The sequence below is a fragment of the Littorina saxatilis genome, linkage group LG1 (assembly GCF_037325665.1).
Source record: "Littorina saxatilis isolate snail1 linkage group LG1, US_GU_Lsax_2.0, whole genome shotgun sequence".
In the NCBI taxonomy this organism is placed as follows: Eukaryota; Metazoa; Mollusca; class Gastropoda; order Littorinimorpha; family Littorinidae; genus Littorina; species Littorina saxatilis.
Window position 1 is genome coordinate 76,964,545 of NC_090245.1, and position 22,119 is coordinate 76,986,663.

General features: G+C 41.9%; 1 protein-coding gene across 1 annotated transcript; it reads right to left on the reverse strand.

Annotated features, from left to right (window-relative positions):
* Nucleotides 1-14: 14 nt before the first annotated feature.
* LOC138980004 (uncharacterized protein C3orf38 homolog) lies at nt 15-21,331 on the reverse strand. The gene is made up of 3 exons (XM_070352775.1): nt 21,186-21,331; nt 4,695-4,891; nt 15-4,136 (listed from the first exon to the last, which is right to left on the reverse strand). The coding sequence occupies exons 1-3, from the start codon at nt 21,304-21,306 to the stop codon at nt 3,447-3,449; spliced, it is 1,008 nt and encodes a 335-aa protein (XP_070208876.1). The 5' UTR covers nt 21,307-21,331; the 3' UTR covers nt 15-3,446.
* Between the last annotated feature and the right edge of the window lie 788 nt (nt 21,332-22,119).

Below are 22,119 nucleotides of genomic sequence, written 5' to 3' on the forward strand. Positions count from 1 at the left end.
GGCAATTTTACTTCTTTTTTTTTTAAACTTGTAATTCTTGTATTTTATTCATTTGCTTCATTCCAAACGTTTTGGATTATGAAATGAATCGAAATATAAAAAAAAAGTTGCATATATATTGAGTACTTCTAGCGGGACAATATCCCCAGCCGCAAAATAACCCATTCAGTCCGATTTTCTTTTTTTTAAGTAACATCGGGTTTGGTGAAAATTGATTGCCCTATAGGCAACACCGCGACTACATGTAATGATGATATCAAGAAAACGCACAAATCACAAATACGAACGGTGAAAACGACGAGTCAACAAATGCTCGATTCAAAAACTGACAAGTGGCACGTGGCAGTTATGTTAGCAGTTGAAGTCTTAGTTTTCACGCCTTTATTTTGAAAGCGGCCTTGTGGCGGGGTGGTAAGACGTTTGCCTCCAATGCCGGCGGTTTCTTCTTTTCTGAACTCTATATTCTTGTATTTCATTCTTTCTTTATTTGGTGTTTTACGTCGTTTTCAACCACGAAGGTTATATCGCGACGGGGAAAGGGGGGAGATGGGATAGAGCCACTTGTCAATTGTTTCTTGTTCACAAAAGCACTAATCAAAAAATTGCTCCAGGGGCTTGCAACGTAGTACAATATATGACCTTACTGGGAGAATGCAAGTTTCCAGTACAAAGGACTTAACATTTCTTACATACTGCTTGACTCAAATATTTACAAACATTGACTATATTCTATACAAGAAACACTTAACAAGGGTAAAAGGATAAACAGAATAAATTCTTCCCCCTAACCCGCGGGGGGTTTATATTTCATTCTTTTGACATTTATCCCAAAGGTTTTGAGCCGTGTTTGTTTGTTTGTTTGTTTGTTTGTTTGTTTGTTTATTTGTTGCTTAACGTCCAGCCGACTACGCAGAGCCATATCAGGACGAGGAAGGGGGGGATGAAGGGGGCCTCTTGTCAAGCGATTCCTGTTTACAAATGCACTAACCCATTACTTGTGTCCCAGCAGGCTTTAGTAAAACTAAATTAATACCTACTGGAAGATTACCAGTTTCCAGTATGTTAAAATAGGCTTAACCTATCTACTGCTGGACTTACATCAGAACACTAACAGATTAAACTATACATGAATCGCGAGACAAGCGGCAAGAGAAGAGATTTTTGGAAAAAATACAGGTGAATGAGCAAGAAGGCAGAAAAAAGAAAAGAATTCATGAAGAAAAAGAGAGCATGACAGGAAAGAGGAACCAAAAATCTACCTAACAGCAAACTAGAAAGCTCCTGCGGTTCCAAAAACAGGAGGGGCTTTTAATTTCATAACCGCAGTGCCCCACTGCGGGATTTGAGCCGTGTATTAAAAATCGAATATAGTGCGTGCATGCCATTGAACAGCTTTCCCACAATCCCGTATTCTATTTCTAGTACGGGATATCCCCAAGGAAAGGTCAAAGGGCATATGTACTATTGCGTGTCCACTGCTGGTAATAGTATTAAGGTGCTTCTAGTATGATAGGCTTCTGACGTAACATTTTATTACACAATGTAAATGAGGCACTTCAACGCCAAACAGAATAAATCCAACAACAAAGATACCTCAACAATTCATGTTCAGGAGGAATAAGTCATGTGTAACCGCTAATTTGTACAACTGTAACAACTTTTTATATTAGTTAAACAGGATGACTGTACATTGCTTCTTATATTTGGCATATAATGCTACATTTGCGGGATACAAAAAACCCAGAACAATCCTGTTTAAAATAACATTAAAAAAAAACCTAATGCTATGATGCGGAAAAAAATTCAATTTGTTACTCTCTGTTGCTACAGACTAAAATAAACTTTCTTTCTTTCTTTATTTATTTGGTGTTTAACGTCGTTTTCAACCATTCAAGGTTATATCGCGACGGGGAAAGGGGGGAGATGGGATAGGGGAAAGGGGGGAGATGGGATAGGGGAAAGGGGGGAGATGGGATAGAGCCACTTGTTAATTGTTTCTTGTTCACAAAAGCACTAATCAAAAAATTGCTCCAGGGGCTTGCAACGTAGTACAATATATGACCTTACTGGGAGAATGCAAGTTTCCAGTACAAAGGACTTAACATTTCTTACATACTGCTTGACTAAAATCTTTACAAACATTGACTATATTCTGTACAAGAAACACTTAACAAGGGTAAAAGGAGAAACAGAACCGTTAGTCGCCTCTTACGACATGCTGGGTAGCATCGGGTAAATTCTTTCTCGTCCCAACCAATATGGGACTCCCCCTAACCCGCGGGGGGTGCTAAAATAAACGCAATGGAGGAAAAAAGGCAAGCAACACAAAATTAATGAACATGGGAAACGGTCAATCTTTACCCAACTACATGCATTTATGAGATAGCTACATACTGTGTACAGTACACATTTTCAAACATAATTGTAAAATATATAGCAAACACATGTGAAATTAAAATATACATGTATAACAAATACATATTCTTCTCATAAACACTGTCAAACTCAGGCATGGGAATTGACCGCGGAAACGCGGTTTTCCGTGAAAATACTTTTCTAAACCGCTGGGAAAAAAATTTGACCACGAAAAAATTAAATGGGGAGCAAAAAACAATTGACATCGTTTTTTTCTTTCCTGCCGCCACGTTCACAACAGAGATTGCCCGCGTCGGTCGCTGGCTCAGTGCTTATTCTGTACACCTGGCACAGTCAATGCGTGTTGCTACACTATCGCCGACGGTTACATGCGTTGAACGCATTCAGTTGAGAAGCCATATTGGATGATTTTTCAACCGCGCTTCTTGTCTTCTGGAGTGATTTGTTTTGAGCAAAACACCATGTCTGTGCCGAGAATTATTCAAAGAGGCCAGCTATTTGACGATAGTGGTAAGTTCATTAAATTTATAACTAATTCATCACAAAAGCAGTTAAACTTGATCGTTATTTTATTAAATTAATTAATAGAAATAGTTATAAAAAAAGCTAGCTCAGCTATTAGGAGAGGTGCTCAAATAGTGTTAGATTTTTTAAAATTTGCTGGCGGCAGGGGGGCTTTGACCCCTGAACCCCACCAGAGTTTTTCTCTTTCACCAATTCCCATGCCTGCAAACTCAATCTCTCTGTCATGACAAAATCAGATATGCATAGGAATAACACAACAGTTCCTTGGATCACTGCCACCTGGAAACTTAACAAAATAATAATAAGAAAAAACATTTGCAGCACTGCACAATCAACATATTGTCCTTCCTTAAATATCTGCAAAGCTAAGGTTAACAGTTTTATCATAAATTTTCGTTTTTACTTTCAAACAAAAAGAGTTTTCATCCTGTGCACGCTTTTGGCAGCCACCAAGCCATTAGCTACTTATTTATTGTGCATATGGCCTTGCATGTCTGTCTTCCACCACGCATTAATACATGCAATCAATCATAAAAGCATTCAATCTAAACCTTTCGAACGTGAGGTACCATCGCCAAAGACCCTGACTCTAAAAGCAGCTGGTTGGCAGAAGAGTCTGTTAACTTTGGTATGGCTGTGACCTGGCTGCTACTCAACTGTAGCTGAGAACTCTTAATCTTCCATGTGCTATCATCAAGCGTACTTCGCACAAGTCCAAACATCTGCTGAAAAACACCCAAGCAGTTATTATGCTGATGGATGGTGCCACAGGCCATGACAATGAGAAGACCATGGGGGTCAGATGTCACTTTCACGCCTTCTGCACTGACATTAGGGTTGAAAACCAGCAGTTCCTCTCTGGCCAACGCTAAGAATCTTTGTGCCACAAGCCAGCTTCCCTCAAACTCTTCTTCCGACATATCTGGTGTTCTGCTGACAAGTTTTAGTGTGCAGTTTTCCCAGAAGTGATGGGGACCAAAATCACCAGGATGGACGCTGTGGGTGGGGTTCTGGGAGTTGACGAGATTGTAAAACCAGTGCACAAAGGTCTCTCCCAAAGCCTGGTCCTTGTGTGTTTGCACCTTCAGGACAGTGGCAGTGTTTTGGATCACAACAGCAGCACCTGCAGGCTCATTAGCAGTACAAGTAGCAGGAGTGGCAGCATTGACAGTAGTTCTGCGACGTACGCCTGTCTGTGAAGCTGCCGTGGGCTGCAAAGGTCCAGCTTCAATTTCCTGGAAAAGCAAAGCAGAACTATAAAGTCTTGTTACATTAGGTTCTGATGAGAGTCCCAAACCAGCTGATCCTACAAGTATCGACCACACAAAGTTTAACCTTCACCGGATCACGCTTCACAGTCTGAATGATGCGGGTCATGCATGTACAACCCATACTTTTTAAAGAAGGATTCAATGTATAAGGTATGGGTCCTACACGACCCATGCCATCTGCATGGGGATAAACTTTTTACCGACTCTATGCAGAGCACTGCGCCCCCAGTTAAAAAAAACGTTGCTTTCAATACCGTTCCGCTGATATCTGCATAATTAGTCTTTCTGCAATTAAAACAGGCAAAATTAGAGGAAACAAAATGCATATATAATGCACTGGATTTTGAGCAACAACCATGAGAAGTCCTGAGCCAAAGACTACAAAAAATCTATACTTGTCAAAAAATAAAAAGTACTCCTTACATACAGGAACACATGGAAATGATCAAAATAAAGATAAGATGAAGAAGATAAGAACAGAAAAGCTGAAAAGGAGGCAAAGGTCTCTGGAATCTTACTCACCAGTAAGTCACGGTCTTGAGGCAGTGCAGAGCCCCAGTGTTGGAGTGTTCTACGTATCAACTCATGTTTTTCCAGATTCACTGGCACAATCACATCACAGTCTGCTAGATACTGGAAGATCAGATCACGCCGCAGTTTCTTGCGACGAAGCAGTTCAGCAGGTGACTGTGAGTATTCAAGGATGGCTCTCACTGCCTCTGAAACATGATCATCCCAACTCTCAAATTGTTTGAGATTTTTTTCAATAAAAAAATGCAGAATATTTTCGCGTTTCTTTTGTTGCTCGGTATATAATACAATAACAGTTGAACAAAAATACTATTACATTGGTGCCATTTGTGAACTGTAGGAAAAACTTTTGTCTGTATGAATACTACGAGTATGACAATCAAACTTGAACACTCTGTCATCACAGACGTTTATAGACTTAAGGATAATTTGTAACACCACCTAACGACGGGCATGTGCGGTCTACGTACTGTGATATATATATGAGCCTGTGCCAATAGGTGATCCTTGAAATGGGACATTCACAGGTAAAATTCAGAAAGCAAACAGAGCTTTGCAGTTTAAGATAGTCATTTAAATTGTTTTAAGATTCTGTTTTTGACATTTGGAAGATAAATTGTAGCATACTTATTTAATAATTCCTGGACAAAGCTAGATATTCTGTGTGTGCCAACCGTAACACAGGACACATAATTATGCTTAATATTTTGTTCATAAAAGTGTGAAATGGTTCAAAATCACATTTCTACACAAAAATGCATTGTAAGCTAATGATATATTGTTATAGCTCACATAGCTGAGACTGCTGAAATAGAAAAATTACGTAACCACTGTGTCTTCTGTTATGATTGACACACAACAAGTCAAGTTTATCACCTCATATATATACGCAAAAACAGTTTGAGGGCAAAAGTTAAAGGAGCAATGTTGTATTTATGGTAGTGTAAACGTGTTGGTATGCAAACTCAGTTGGATTTTTATTCAGATTGCTATAATACTTACGTTTGTGTGTCACTCGTAACGAGACATACAACATTTTTTCAATGCATATTATTCACTACTTTTCGAGAAAGATGTAATTTCAGACAAAATTAGTAATATGTAACTTATACCTATAGACAGGTTTCACAGTCTTCAGAGTCGGGTATGTCCCTGACTTTGATATTAAATAAAATGTTTCGTTTTGTTTAGTCGTGAATTTTCACTGGTCTGTGTCGAATGTCTTCGGAATTTACATATGAAAAATAAACTTTGATCGAATTTAAGTCAAATTTGTATTCCCCACCAGCGAAAAAGGTAGGTCGGTCGTGAGAAATGAGACAGACACGATTTCCCTTTTTAGCCACATTGCAATAGACAAAGGCACCAGTACTAAAACACTCAAAGAAATCCAGTGAAAAGTACATTAGAAACCAAAGAACAGAGATAGATGAACACACTTAGTTAAAAAAACCAATGAATGTGTTTATGTTTAGTCGATACAATCGCATGGGAATTAAACGGTCTTTTTCCTAAATGTGTCTGTCTCAAAAACGTTAATTACAAATCTGTTCAGTTGGAATGGCTGTTAAAAGGTTTGGACGTAACATGCTTTTAATAAGTAGCAATTTCCATCAAATCACGACATGAAAGGGTTTTGAAAGGCTAACTACGGCTTATTCTACTTGCGCTTGGTCGTTTTGTCACTCGGGCAAGGTGTCTGTCTCATTTTTTCTCACGACCGCCCTGCAGACAAATCGTCTGCTGTAACCGCCATACACAGCAAATTGTCATGATGCAACCAATTTTACACTTCCTATCCGTTGTCAGGCAGATAATCAACTGGCTGACTAAAGAATTTTTCGGCATGTGTTTATTTCAGAGCACGTTATTTACTGTCTAGTAACTCGGGCAAGGTGTCTGTCTCATTTTTTCTCACGACCGCCCTGCAGACAAATCGTCTGCTATAACCGCCATACACAGCAAATTGTCATGATGCAACCAATTTTACACTTCCTATCCGTTGTCAGGCAGATGATCAACTGGCTGAGTAAAGAATTTTTCGGCATGTGGTTATTTCAGAGCACGTTATTTACTGTCTAGTCACTCGGGCAAGGTGTCTGTCTCATTTTTTCTCACGACCGTCCTGAAGACAAATCGTCTGCTATGACCGCCATACACAGCAAATTGCCATGATGCGACCAATTTTATACTTCCTATCCGTTGTCAGGCAGATGATCAACTGGCTGACTAAAGAATTTTTCGGCATGTGTTTATTTCAGAGCACGTTATTTACTGTCTGTCTCTGAAAACCTTGAATTCTCACGACCGCCCGGCACTATTGACGGTCATTTCTTACCAAATGTTAAAGGCACAGTAAGCCTCCCGTAAACCATCACAGAGCTCCCCGAGCGTCTAAATACAGTACAAGCATACTTCCATTTGAACGCTCACCGAACGGGAACATCCTGGCTGCTTTCTGTCGAGCGTGAGACATTTTCAAAGAATTTATTTTCGTAGACTTGTTCCGTTAACAACAACGGCGCCTCGTTTTTGCGCTAGACCTAACTTTTAAAATCTAAATAATAAATTGACAGCTTGTTACACAAACATTCTTTAATCATAAAAAAATTCGTTTTTCATCAAGACAAGATCAGAACAATTCGAAGTTGTGAAAGTTTAAAAAAAGAAAAGCCCGGAAGCAGGGTCACGCAAGGGTCGTAGCAGACGACGACCGGTTTATCAGTGCAAATCGCCGTTCCTCTCAACAGTCAAAAGCCATCGCTAGAGTTCTTGTGAACCACAGCCGTTGTTTCGTGCATAAAAAAAACGTGCTATTGTAGATAAGCTCACGTCGAGTCGCATTCAAATGACTAACTATGACCAGAGACTATAGAGTATACAGACTGTGTACTCTACAGTCTCTGCTATGACGACTGCATTGTGAAAAGGGAAAACTGGATCACACGGGTTCACGATGGCTCAGGGGTAAGATAAACCACGCAAAAATAAATTCTTTGAAAATTGTTCGCTCTTTACGGAGGGCACCTAGGATGTTCTCAATTGGTGAGTGTTTAAATGAAATGGTGTTTGTACTGTGTGTAAAAGCCTGACCGTATCTGTGATGGTTTACGGGAGGCTTACTCTGCCTTTAAGCAGATTCATTTGTAAAATAACAACATTCAGTGACTGTGTCTGATCAACGCCAGTGGTTTTTTTCAATCCTTGAATGCACTGCATTGTGAATGTTGTGGTCAAGTGAGAGTTTTATAGACATCGCCGTACGTTTTTCAACACTTTGATGACGTCAGACAGCAGATTGAAAACGTTCCAACTTGGAAAGAGAGCCAGTCACGATCATATAATCGTAGGGAATCAATAGTTGCTTTGTTTATTAACTTTCAAGTGCTTTTAAAAGTTTGATTTTTGTCATTGTTATTGTTGCATATGTGCGTGCGTACGTGCGCGCGCGCCTGTCAGTGTGGAAGAGTGTAGGGTAAGTGTATCCATTTCCGACCGACTTCGGGGATACCTAAATCCGACCGATTTTCCAAGTCACTAATGATGAGGTTCACACGTCATCCCAACAGAAAGAATGCCATTCATACAAGGGCCATTCATGAACGGTTGATGACGCGACGTCACGAACCAATCGTTTCGTCACGAGAGTTAATTGCGTCATCTGCACCGCGGCGCGAAATGTGCCTTCGCCATGCGTTTCTTGCAAAGGGTGAGATAATTTGATGAACAGAGTTGTGTTTCTTTTACATGGATGTTAATAAGTGTTTTTGGAAGAATAATGTTATGGTTCTGACTAAATCTCATTGTACTTTTTAATCGAAAAGGGGAAAATCTTATCGGTCGTGATTAGATACCCAGTTTTTGAGAGAGTATTTAAATCCGACAACAACGCAGATAATACAAAACGCTGCACAAAATCCCAGTAAAACCATTCATTGTTTACGTTTATGACTTGAAAAAAGCATATGAACAAGGAAACATATCAGATGATGTATTATCTAGCTGTGTGTGTGTGTGTGTGTGTGTGTGTGTGCGTGCGGCCGAGCGTTGCGCGCACGTGTTCGTTTGTGTGTGCGTGTGTGTGTGTGTGCGTGCGTGCGTGCGTGTGTGTGTGTGTGTGTGTGTGTGTGTAAGCGTGCGCGCGAGCGTTGTGCGCACGTGTTCGTTTGTGTTAGCTTATGTGTGTGTGTGTGTGTGTGTGTGTGTGTGTGTGTGTGTGTGAGTGTTGATGCGTGAGTGTTGATGCGTGCGTACTTGCATGTGTGCGTGCGAGAGGGGTTGGGTTTTCTTATGTGTGCAGAGTAGTTGTAGAAAATGCAAGACATTAAGGTTCAGTCTGTAGTGGATATACTGGGACAGCGTCCATGTACTATGCCACAGTTCAGTCTGTAGTGGATATACTGGGACTGCGTCCAGGTACTATGCCACAGTTCAGTCAGTAGTGGATATACTAGGACTGCGTTAAGGTACTCTGCCACAGTCTTTGATGACGTCATTTCCGTTTTTTTTTTTTTTTTTTTTTTTTTTTTCCTTACACCTGTTCCTTGTTCCGGTGTGTTCTCACGCCGCCCCGTCCCTGCATTCGCTGCTCCATCCACATCTGAATTTCGTTCCGCTGCCAGACCTGTCGATTTTACGGACGCTCCAGGGAGGGATGTCGGGTCGTTGCAGTAGGCTACCCTCGGAAGTTGACACTGCACTTCTGCTGAGTCACTTCGACGGTGTTCAGTAGTGGGTCTGTCCCGAGCTAACGGACTCAGCCCACTACCTACTATGCCCCCTACTAACGACATTGACTGCTAAGTCGCGGAGCCAGACTAAGTGAGCGTCCCCTCCAGAGAGCAGACCGCCACCACGTCCCTCCGTCGACCCCCCAGAACGTCACACGTTGAAGACTGACAGCAGAAGTACTATTTAGGGAAGGATGGAACAGGAACAATGAGACCAAGGTCACCATGAGAGCTCCGGGCATGAAGGGCCACAAGAGCAAGGACATTTTATAATTTTGGATGATTAATGAGATGAGGATGATTATAATGATGATGCTATGGATTTCCAATTTGGTTTGAGACTACGTGACAGGGCAGCACTCTACGCTTACTGTCATAATATATACTGGTGTCAACCAGGCCCGAGAACTGCTGCACCTGCAGTGTTGGTCAGGTATACAGAACCTGAGCACCCTCAAAGTCGCATTCGTTAAGTGAATGACACTCGGCTGTGTGATTCCAGCCTTCCCATAGGAACCATAGCACTTCCACTCTGGGTAGGAGCCGACCGTAGCCCGAAAAACCCACATGACCCTGATTTCCGTTTTTGTGATAGTTGAGGCGGACCTGTTTAAGTAATCTTTGATTAAGTCGGGACTTTGATATTGCATTTGAGCCAGGTAGCTTGAAAATAAGTGAATTAGTTCGCTCATTTAAATTGTCATCAAAAACGAATATTTCATTACAGATTCAAACACTACTGCATTGTACTTCTTATCTTCTCCTGATTTAAAATATATATATACATATGTTCTGTTTACTTTAAAAACGCGTTCAGAATTAAAGAAAACAGGTTGAGTATGCTTCGCGGAGATGAGTGTGATCCGTGACGGTTTTCGGGTATGGTTAGCCGAGACTATCTGAATTTAGTCTCGCCGATCGGACTGTTTTTTTTTTTTTAGTTTATCCTTCAATTTGATGCCTATAGATTGACTACATGTTTTTATATCGATTTACGCGACTTGTTTTACATTTCGTCAAGTTTTGAAATGTATTATAAAATTTGGTACATAACATTCTAAAAATTGCAAATAACAATAACACTTTTGATTACAGATTCAAAAGTTATTGCATTGTATCCTTTGGATTTCCTGGATCCCAATGTATAAACAGATATGTCATGCTTAGTGTGAAAATCTGCTCAAATGAGAAAAATCGCCCGTTTTGTTCATATGCTTCGCGGAGGCAACCCGTCTCGGTCTTCTGGTTTCGGCTAGCCAAATCTCACTAGCATTGTTAATGACTCGTCCCTGATTCCAATGTTGATCTTTTAGTTTCAAACCAACTTAATGTTTTATTATCGCTTCATATGACTTGTTCTGTATATTTTTTTTCGCTGTCATGATGTCACCATTTAGAGGGTAGGGTTACATTTTCAGGTATTTATTCCCCAAGAATATGCAAAAAAAATTCCAAACTCGTTTTTTTCTATTGGTCAGTGATTCTACTTTTTTTTTAAAGTGAGAAATGGAGTGCAATTAACATTGTTACTTTTGAAGGTATGCTCATGACGTGCATCACAGCGAAATAGCAGTTCAGAAGAACGGAATTCCCATAATTAGTCCTTATTTGCTGCTTTTTCACTGAGCTCGGAAATGATATTTTGCTTGCATTGTTATTGCTTAATTTATTAAAGCCTCTGGACAATATTCTTTGAATAAATCGTTACCCAATTCTGTTTACGTCTATCCCTTTGTTTGATAGAGTACTGTAACAAGCTATCACATTATGTCGACAAGAATGCGTCTCCATACAAGTTTTTGTCTTGATTCCATCCAGGAGGATGTAAGGCTTTAATAAAAACACTATTTCAAAGATCTCTGTCAAGATTGATTTTGTTGAAAAAAAAGGAAGTCTGTGATTGAAGATTGTGAAACCTGCCTATAGTTTGAATCCCAAATGAGTGAAGAGAAACCTACGCAGGAGGAGTTTTTAATTTGTGTGTGTGAACTGTAACTTGTCCTGGAGGACAAAAAAAATGTCCCGAACAATGAATAACAGCTGCGACAAGACATTGAGACACCACAATGAGATATATATGGCCTTAAGTCTGAAATGGTGTCCACAGCTGAAATAGCTGTGCAACCTTGGCTCTAACCTGATTTGTACATCAAAGAAAAATAAAATCCTTGTAAAGATTAATGAGACTTGTAAAAAAAAGTATGAAGTACACACCTAGAGAAACATTGTGTGCTCAGTTGTTGTTTTTAATGAAAATGTCGCCATTATCTGAAGTCAGCAGCACTACATTTTGGCCATTTTTTGTGACATGACCTTACAGCATATTGAAACATGGTCTACTCTGTCATATTTATGGGACAGAATGTCATGAATGACTTTTCACTGAGCCAGTAAAACTCAAATGTACCTTTGACAAAGCAAAGTTTTTGAATTTTGTCAGTGAGCCTGCAGAAAATGGGGAGATAAAATTTCACAGAAAGTTCATAACTATTTCCGTAAGACTTCATTTTTGTTCACTGATCAGCTCTAAATAATAATTAAAGATTGAAACCTGATATATTTTTGTAAAAAAGTATTTTACAGTATGTTTTGCAGAGGTATAAAACATAAAAAGGGTTGTTTGACTTGTTTTTGCATGTTCAAAAGTAGTTTGAAGTTTACGTGCAGATTTTCTTGTGAAAAAAGAGTTATGAACTTTCCAACCTTTTGCCTTATAAAAAGAGTAAATTGACTGGTTGGGGAACACCTAGCTTTGTAATGCATTTGGATCCACTCGCAGCAGTCACACTGAAAGTTTGCATCAAGTTCATTCATTGGTGTTTGAGTAATTGAGAAATAAAAAATTCTTGTGAGAAAGTTATGAACTTTCCTACTATCTCCACTGAGAGTGTTTTTTGTCCTTAAATGCTAGCCATGAAAGTTAAGGTTGTAGTGGAACAGCAATTTTGCATATAAAAGTACATTAGATTTAGATACTAAGCAATTTTTGTCACTAAAGTCAAGCAGTATGCTTTAGTTAGCCATTTTCTCTGTGTCTTGCGCACTATTTTTATGTGAGAGTTACTAACTCATGTCAAAACCCAAAATATATGTAAAATGACGATTTTCAGTTTCCAAATTACACTGTACCATGATTTTCATCACAAAAAGAATCTACTGGCTGCTGACTGTTTCTTTCTGAAGTACTTAGCCGTTTTGTCATGAAGTTCATAACTTCACATAACTCAAGCTCATTTTTCAAGGGCGTGTTTAAAATAATGCCTTGTTAATAGCAAAAGAGTACATTTGACTTTATCTGGACATTTTGTAAGAAGTTTTCTGAATATCAACCCTCAAAATTACATTTTGATAATTCCAGCATGAATCTGGGTTGACTGCACGGTGTACATAACTTCACATCAACTGACCCTCAGCCCCACGGTGTGAAGTTATGAACACATTCCATGAGTATGATTTATACACAATAATTAATTTACTACACTAAATCACTACCTCAAATGATGTGCTGCTCTTCTCCAGAGTAGGCTGTTACAGTTTGATGTCATTTTTATTTTAATTTACCAGCAGATTTTAGTACGTAGCTTTTCAGTTAAATAAATGATGTGAAGTTATGAACACACAGTCAGCTGACATAAACACTAACTAAATCGAAAATTTTATTGTAAATTTTCATTTAATAAATATACCTACCCGAATCACATGTAGCATTGACACAATCGGAGATGCTAGGTTCTGTACAGGCTAACCGTCTAAGGGAAGCAACCCCAACCACAAAAGTGTAAACGTAGCCATGGTAATGCCCATACACCCGGGGAGTTACCTCCCCTCGTGCATGCCATGTCACTACTGCTACTGAACACGTGGTTCCTATCATTCGACCTAAAGAATAAATTCTCCAAATCAAAAGCGGGGTTGGCGGGAGGGAATATACTATGTGATTCGGGTAGGTATATTTATTAAATGAAAATTTACAATAAAATTTTCGATTAAATTACATATTCCTACTCCGAATCACATGTAGCAGATTACAACAACAAGGCGGTGGGAAAGAAAAATCTAACTCACTCAAAAAACCTTGCCAAAAACCTGGACCGCTGCCAAAGAATCAGGGCGGTCCCAGTGGGAAAGAAAAACTAACCCACTCAAAAGCCCTTGCCAGGGCTGGCCCACTGCCAACAGGCAGTGAGGGAACCAAGGGAAGTCCTGATTGACAGCCGAGAAGTATCTCAGGCGAAAAGCGAAAGAGACAACCTCAGAGATCCAGAAAGCTGTGCTCAGCACTTCTTCCAATCTCCTAGCCGTAAAAAACAGCACAGGAATAGACCCAAGCCTTGGATAATAACCCTGGCGAGCCAAGGGAAAGACAAGCTTTCCCCCCCCCCTTTTATTGGAAGGAAATGCTAATGTCCTGAGAAGATCCGTGCGTAAGGTTGTCCCCTCAACTGAGAAGGACGAACCCCCGCGGTGACCTTAAGACAACCATGCCAAAGTCTGCAAACCTTGGGATGTAGTAAAGCCCAAAAGGCTTGTGAGAAAGAAGTCAGCTCAAAATAAGAGTGACCAATCACAAATAGAAGGTCGCCAGTTATCCCCTACCAGTCCCTGCGAACGCAGGGAGAGAGGTAGCACCCGACAGCAGCCACTTACGACTGTGCGTAAGCTACCGGAAGTGAGGACCCACGGTGGTCAAAAACCGATGTGACTGGCAACCATAAACAAAATGGCTAAAAGCCAGAATGTTCCCAAAACAGTCTGCTTGAAGGTAATCGAGAGTGAATCAAAAACCGAAAGCAGAAAACCAAGACTGGTAAACGTAACCGTGAAGCCAGCCAGCCATAAGACTCCCGAAACCAGAGTTCTCAGGGAAAAAACAGGCAGTTAACTTCCTAGCCAAATCAAGAGCCTACCTGAGTTTGGCCAGAAAACCCAGAGCGCGTCTGTCCCTGTCTGAAGACAGAGTCCAACGCGGAGAAAAACGGACAACCGCCCTAGACAAAGTTGCCTTTTTGTAGCCGGGTGACTTGTAAGGAAACCCGACCCAACAGACGTTATCCTGACTCGCCTCATACTAAGATGAGGAAGAAGAGAGGAAAGGCCCAAGACTGAAGTCACAGGAACCGAACCTTAGCTAAACCTCTGCCCGAAGGAGAAGAGTAGCCAAAACCTGAGAGAGAGGAGGAAAGCCACAAAGAACTACTCCTCAACATCCATTGTCCAAGACAATACCCCCTCAGGAAAACCTGAATGTTACTTCCGAGGCCAACTCAAGCGTACCTTAAGTTCGGACGAAACACCAGAACGCGTCTGATCACTAGAGAAAGACAGAGTCCGACTCGATGAAAGACAACAAGGACCAAAGTCCAAACGTTTGTGGCCAAACAGGGGTAACCTGAAGCCAGAGAACCCCACAAGCCACAAGAAACGGGAAGGCAACAACCACCATCGCCGCAACGTGGAATGGCTGTTGCCCGGCCAAGGCTGCCTATTGGCTGCCAGCTTAGCTTAACCAGAGGAATGAGCATGCTTTTGCTAAGCATGTTTCTGAGTATGCTAGCCTTACCTTCCTTCAACCCTTGTAAAGCAGTCAGAGACCTGGTGATCTCTATTCGACTGAATCTCTACTGCAGGCAAAGTTTAAGCGACTCTCTTTGACTGTTCAGGGAACTGAGAAAGCGAAAGAAACGAGTCCCTCCGACACCCGCCGTACGAGCGTAGTGAAGGAAGGGCAGCCTCATCTGCTCCATGCTCACCCTAGCAAGGGCTGGCCAACAGAGTAGAGAAAGGAGGCAAGTTCCAAAGGCTGAATAAGCAAGAAGGAACAAAAGGTGAAGCCCGTGTAGCCGAAGCCAGCCAAGGCTGAGCATGTTCCGGAACTGAACCATAGTAGAAACAGCGGCAGAACCAAAACAGTAGAGATACCACCTTCGGGAGGAGATGGCCTAGCCAAAACCTCAAACCGTGGTACCTACAAAAGGTGACTAAGGAACCGGAAGTAGGAAAACATCCTATCTTCCCGGAACGGAAGTCCGACATCGACAACAAAGTCAACCAACAAGGAAGCCACCAATGTCGATGCACCCAAGGGAAATCCTGAGCCGAAGCTTGAGCTTCGACGGAAATCCAGAACGTGTTCGATTGCTGACTAAAGACTGAGAACCAGAATAGCTCAGCTACGAACGCAAACCGAAGTCACAGCTGCTGGTGGTAAACTGATGAATGAGAAGACCGGAAACCGGAAAACCATCCAACCGGAAAAAGACCTGACTCATCCCCCTACTGACGGTCGAGAATAGGGGAAACGTCCAGGGCCACCTGAACTGAATAGGCAGTAAACGCAACACCCAACAGGTAAAGTGAAGACTGCCCCGGCTGAGGCTGAAAGCCTAAATGCCCGTAGGCCAGCCGCTGTTCCTCACCCACCGACCTCCGGAGGAGTGTCAGGAAGAGGAGAAGTGTATCCGAACAGAGCCGGAAATGCAGCAGACAAAACCGCAAAAAACGGAAGCGAAAGTTGCATAGAGTAGACTGAGGCCGGAAGCCCAAGCGCCCGTAGGCCAGTCCTCTGTCAACTCCAGTCAAAACAGCAACGTGTACTTGAAATGGAGGACTTATGCTTCCAGTAAAACCGGAAACACCACGCCGACAACGGCTTCTGCACTTGTGAAACACAAATGCCCACGACGGAACAAGAGTGAGACAGGACAGAAGAGGACTGGGGCCGGAACCCGAACGCCCGTAGGCCAGTCCTCGATCAACCCCAGACAAGCCACTACGTGCGCTTGTGATGGAGGACCTATGCTTCCAGACAGGAAGTGTAGGAGGCCGAAACCCCGTCCGGGAAAACCTTCGACGTGACCTCTGCCGCAGCTTAGAGGACAGCGTTAAGCCTTTTTCCCAATAACCAGCACATGTGGAATCGCTGACGACAGACTGAATGTCCGACACAACCGGCGAAAAAACCGAAGTCCACGTACTGGTGGAAGGCCGGTGAAACGGCATAACCGGAAAACCGGAAATCCGTCCCCCCCGACGTCGTCCTAACTCATGCCTCGAACAGGCTAAGAGAGAGAAGACGGCAAGTCTGCAGCCGCAGGAACCGGAACGGCAGTCGACGCGACAACCGAAGGTTGAAACGCTGACTACATCGGCCAGGGCTGAGACAACACCTGCCCGAAGGGCTGGCGTTGCTCCTCAGCTACCTACATCCGGGAGGAAGTGGAAGCGAAAGGAGCAGTAAATCCGGGCGGAGCCGGAAAGCACAAGACGAGACCGCGAAAAGCGGAAGCGCCGAATGCGAGGACGGAGGCCAGAAGCCCGAATGCCCTAAAGGCAACGTCCGGTCAACCCCGGAAACGACCACAGCGGGTGCGTACGTCAGAGGACCTATGCTTCCAGCGAGTGCCGGAAGCGCAGCGCCATAAACGGCTACCGCCATTGCTCCGCCACACAATGGTCTTCAAGGAAGCCAGGGTGTGACTGAACAGAGGACGAATGCCCGGGGGGCAACGTCCGGTCAACTCCGGAAACGACCACAGCGGGTGCGTACGTCAGAGGACCTATGCTTCCAGCGAGTGCCGGAAGCGCAGCGCCGGAAACGGCTACCGCCACTGCTCCGCCACACAATGGTCCTCAAGGAAACCAGGGTGCGACTGAACAGAGGACGAATGCCCGGGGGGCAACGTCCGGTCAACCCCGGAAACGACCACAGCGGGTGCGCACATCGGGGGACCTGGTCAACCCCGGAAACGACCACAGCGGGTGCGTACATCGGGGGACCTATGCTTCCGGCGAGTGCCGGAAGCGCAGCAGTCGGAAACGGCTAGACAACTCCGGAAACGACCCCAGCGGGTGCGTACGTCGGAGAAGTAGCCGGAACCAACTGCCGCCATTGCTCAGCCACACAATGGTCTTCAGTGAAGCCAGGGTGCGACTGAACAGAGGACGAATGCCCGGGGGGCAACGTCCGGTCAACCCCGGAAACGACCACAGCGGGTGCGCACATCGGGGGACCTGGTCAACCCCGGAAACGACCACAGCGGGTGCGTACATCGGGGGACCTATGCTTCCGGCGAGTGCCGGAAGCGCAGCAGTCGGAAACGGCTAGACAAATCCGGAAACGACCCCAGCGGGTGCGTACGTCGGAGAAGTAGCCGGAACCAACTGCCGCCATTGCTCAGCCACACAATGGTCTTCAGTGAAGCCAGGGTGCGACTGAACAGGGGTTTGCGGGTCGTGAACCCGCCGAAAAGAGCTGTGTCCCAGCAGGGACTGTCCGACGGCCTCACGAGGGCCTGTGGACCAGCTCGACTTACTTGAATCGCCAACCACAGCGGTAGAAGACGAAGAAGCAAAACATCCGCCCTAGACAACGTCTCGGCCGGAAGCGTCAAAGAAGCCAACAAGGTGACGTCGCCCACAGACAGCGGGACCAACGGAAGACGCAGGCTTGGAACGCGAACATTTCTTCACAAAGATAACTCAAACACCTGATCTGCTAACGGCAGAGAAGGCGAGGAGAAGAAACAGGACGTACAACAGTATATGACTGCCCCACAAAGTGTTTGTTCGAGGCAGAAAGAGTAACGAACAAAACATAACAAACATGTTAAATTCGAAACCACGACAAGTCCTACGGACTGGTAGATACCTGCTAAAGCCTAGCCAAGAAACTGTCAGCGACGCTGATACACAAAATGGCGGCCAAGCGATAAGTTACTGGACAAAATTTAGAAGTCCAAAACGGACGAAAATTAAGCAATAACAAAAATTCCTGTCAAAGTAATGACGAAATATGAAATGGCTTACCAACTAACAAAGCAGAAGGCAAAAACGCAGGTAAAGTAAGGAGAACCTCACCATAACATAGGCCTAGCCACCGAAATAAGCTGTCAGGAAAGCTGAGCAACCGAAAGTGGCGGCCACAAGATAAGTTACTGAAACGCATTTAGGAGTCCAAACGGACAAAAAATTCAGCAACTATAGATAAATTCCTGTCAAACTAAAGACAAGAAGGAACAAGCTTACCAACTAAACAAAGCAGCAAGCAAGTAAGAAGGTAAAAATACGTTTACCTCCAAAATACATCGGCCTAGCCACAAAAACTGTCAACTCATGCTGACAACAAAAATGGCGGCCAACAGTAGTCACTGAAATATCACAGGTCCAAACACGGACGAAAATCAGCAACTACAACAAATTTCCTGTCAAAATAATGACCAAAATGGAAAGAGCTCACCAACTACGAAGCAGGAGGCAAGATAGACGGTAACGTGGCCGGTGGGTGTCAAAACAACACCAACAGCGCAGCCACAGGGGAGCCCAAAAATACAACAACCTGCTCCCTCGAAAGCTGTAAGGTCGAATGATAGGAACCACGTGTTCAGTAGCAGTAGTGACATGGCATGCACGAGGGGAGGTAACTCCCCGGGTGTATGGGCATTACCATGGCTACGTTTACACTTTTGTGGTTGGGGTTGCTTCCCTTAGACGGTTAGCCTGTACAGAACCTAGCATCTCCGATTGTGTCAATGCTACATGTGATTCGGAGTAGGAATATGTAATTTAATTCTGATTTCGGTAACAGTTTTCATGACTGAGTTTGGTTAAGTAAATCATTAAGTTGTTTAGAATTATTTGCAAGAGACTTTAGTTAGTTATTTTAGTATAAATGTGTGATTGATGTGAAGTTATGAACTTTCACAAGTTTCAAACAATTTGTTTTATTTTGGCAATTAAAATCTGATTTTGTAATATAAGTGCAGCTTTAGCCTATACTATAACTCTGTGTTCTCAGTTTGTCATTGTTTTGCAAATATATTATACAGTAACTGTACTAGAGACCAACATAACAAAAATTCTTGTGAAGTTATGCGCACTTTCACATTTTATGATTTTTGTTATCGTTTGTTTTCACAAATGTTTTACTTTTATTACTTAGTTGTATGTTGATTACAAAGAGTAGCTGGAGAGAAAATAAGATGACATATGCACTTTCTTACTTTGGTTTGAATTGGCCATAGTTTGTGATGTCACGGTGTGAAGTTATGAACTCCTAGGACATTCTAAAAAAACTTTCAGTTTCTGCCAACTCTTTGAGTCAGACAAACATTTTGGTGTATTGAAATCCTTTTGATGGTACTTTTCAAGCACATTTTGCACAAAAACAGCAAAATTGTAGATTTAATGATAACTTATGCCAATATTTGCTGTGAAAAAATTGTGACAATATTAATTTCTATAAATAATACAGATAACCAAAAAATCTTCTCCACACTTCATCTTCAAAAATTACCTTCATGTTCCAGCTCACCTTTTTCAGATTAAAAAACAAAACAAATTGTTTCCTGCCTGTATAAATTAAATTTATTATACCAATAAAAGTAAATTATGTGAAGTTATGAACTTCCCATTAATGGAGTTCACATCTGCATCATGCGTGGCCAAAACAAGTTTAACTTGCTTGAAATGCAAAGTAATTTGCTGTAGCAATTTGCTCAGATGTCTAAAACAGACCCAATACATGTAGCAACAATGATTTAACAAGTCTAAATTTTGTGACGGTGTGAAGTTATGAACTCCTGCAAACTTTTAAACCTGAATCTGTGAAGTGATCAAACATGAGTTTTCTAAAATCATAGCTGTTCCTTGCGTATTTATGCTCTAAAATACATCTCTATTTTCAAAACAAAGAAAATGTTCATTTTTAAAATTGATTTTGTATGTCACAAAAATGGACACCTATTCTGACTTTGGGCCATATATCAATCATTATAAAGAATACCAACCGCAAGAACTACAGGTGCAAAAGGAATAGCAAGACACATGCTGCTTGTGGTGATTTTAAGACATTTGCGTGTCAATCGTAACGGCCTGCTGAAGACACAGTACGTCAATCGTATCGGTTCTGTGAAGAGGACACAGTTCAGACATTCTATTTCGTAATCGTAGCCTAAAATAACCCTTTAACAAAGTTATTTTCAGGCAGGTATGAATAAAAGCTATCATTTCAACCTGTAATTCAACAGAAAGGAAACAAATTCTTAATGTTATAAGAAAATGGTCAATTGTAACAAAAGGACACAGTAATTATGCAATATTTAACATTTCAAAAATTAAGAGTGTAAAAATTACATCTGAGTTTTTCTTTTGTCATCAGGGTTCAGTGAAAAAACTCTATTCTTGGTGTTAATGTGCTGAAAGCTCTCAAATACATAAATGAATAAGAACATTGCAGTCTTAAATTGGGGAAATTTAGGACATAAACCTATTACAGTTGACACACCATTTTCAAAACTAGAATTTTCATAAACATTCAGACATGTATTATGTGCAAACTCATTGGAGCAAATCCTCCTCATAAACTTAATGAAATATCATCAAGAAATTTAATGTCCATGCAGCATTTATGCTCTTGAAAAACAATGAAGTAGCTTTATGTCAAATGTCCCACTCTGAAAGTGTCCGATTTTGCCTTTTTGGGAAATTCTTATGGAATTTTAAAGACCTTAGAAACTGATGAAACTATTTCTACTATTTGTCTGAAGGGTTAACTTTAAGAAGGTGTAGTGATTTTTGTATGCAGCTGTTTTCATAAAGAGAAAATAATCTTGAAAGATAGGTATCTTCTTGCAGATCACGTCATGGCACAGGCTTATATAGGAACCGAAAGTTGATGTTACGATCTGAACCGGCCCATCTGAATAAGTCATGCAGCAAGCAACAAGAAGCGTGTACGTTTCAAATTCAAACAAACCATTTCGACTTTCGACAGATATTTGTCGTTTTGTTGTTGTGTCTTTCAGTGACCTCAGCTCTTCGCTACTCATCTTCTCCAAGATCTTACGGCATCCCTTTTTTTCGGTGTCCGTCAACATCTTGCTCTGTTCAGTGGTCGACACTCCAGACTTCTTTTTGACTTATTACCGCAACCTCTCAATATTAACAATATTGCAACCGAAGTTCCTTTCTCTTCATGTGAATTTGGAAAATATGTTTAAAATAAATTCAGATGTTTTCAAATAATGTTTTGTGGAAGCTTGATATTTCATCCCATTTGTTTCCATAATCTATTTGGGAATAGGCATTTAAAAGAAACTGACGATTTTATGCAAAGCTTGCAACGTTCAATTCATAACTCAAAAGTCAGCTTTTTAAGCTGTTTCACAAACTTTACCCTCTAACCTTGACTGATAACATTGCAAAACATTTGTCTATGAGCATTACTACTCTAAAAGCAGTGTGAACATTCCTTGTCAAATCTGGTACACTTAGTGAAGTCAACTATGTACAGTCATGCTGACTCAGTCCTTCTTATTGTGCAAACCCCCCTCCCCCCCCCCACCCCCACCCCACCCCCCCAAAAAAAATTTAAATAAAAAAACAAAAAACCAACCAAAAACCAACACACAATCAAATAACAAAACAACAACAACAACAACAACAACAACAACAACAACAACAACAACAACAACAGAAAACGTGTGTCTGTCAATGGAGGTCATGTATGTGATTTCTTATTAAATTTTGGCTGTAAAGTATTGAACTGTAGAAAATCTAAAAAGAACCCTGTGAGAGGCTGTAACTGTTAACCAGGGAATCAAAAAACAAGAAATTAGGTAGGTTATTGGACGTTTGTTATTGACAAAACAATACATTCACAGATATTTTGACCCAACGGTCTTTTAAGT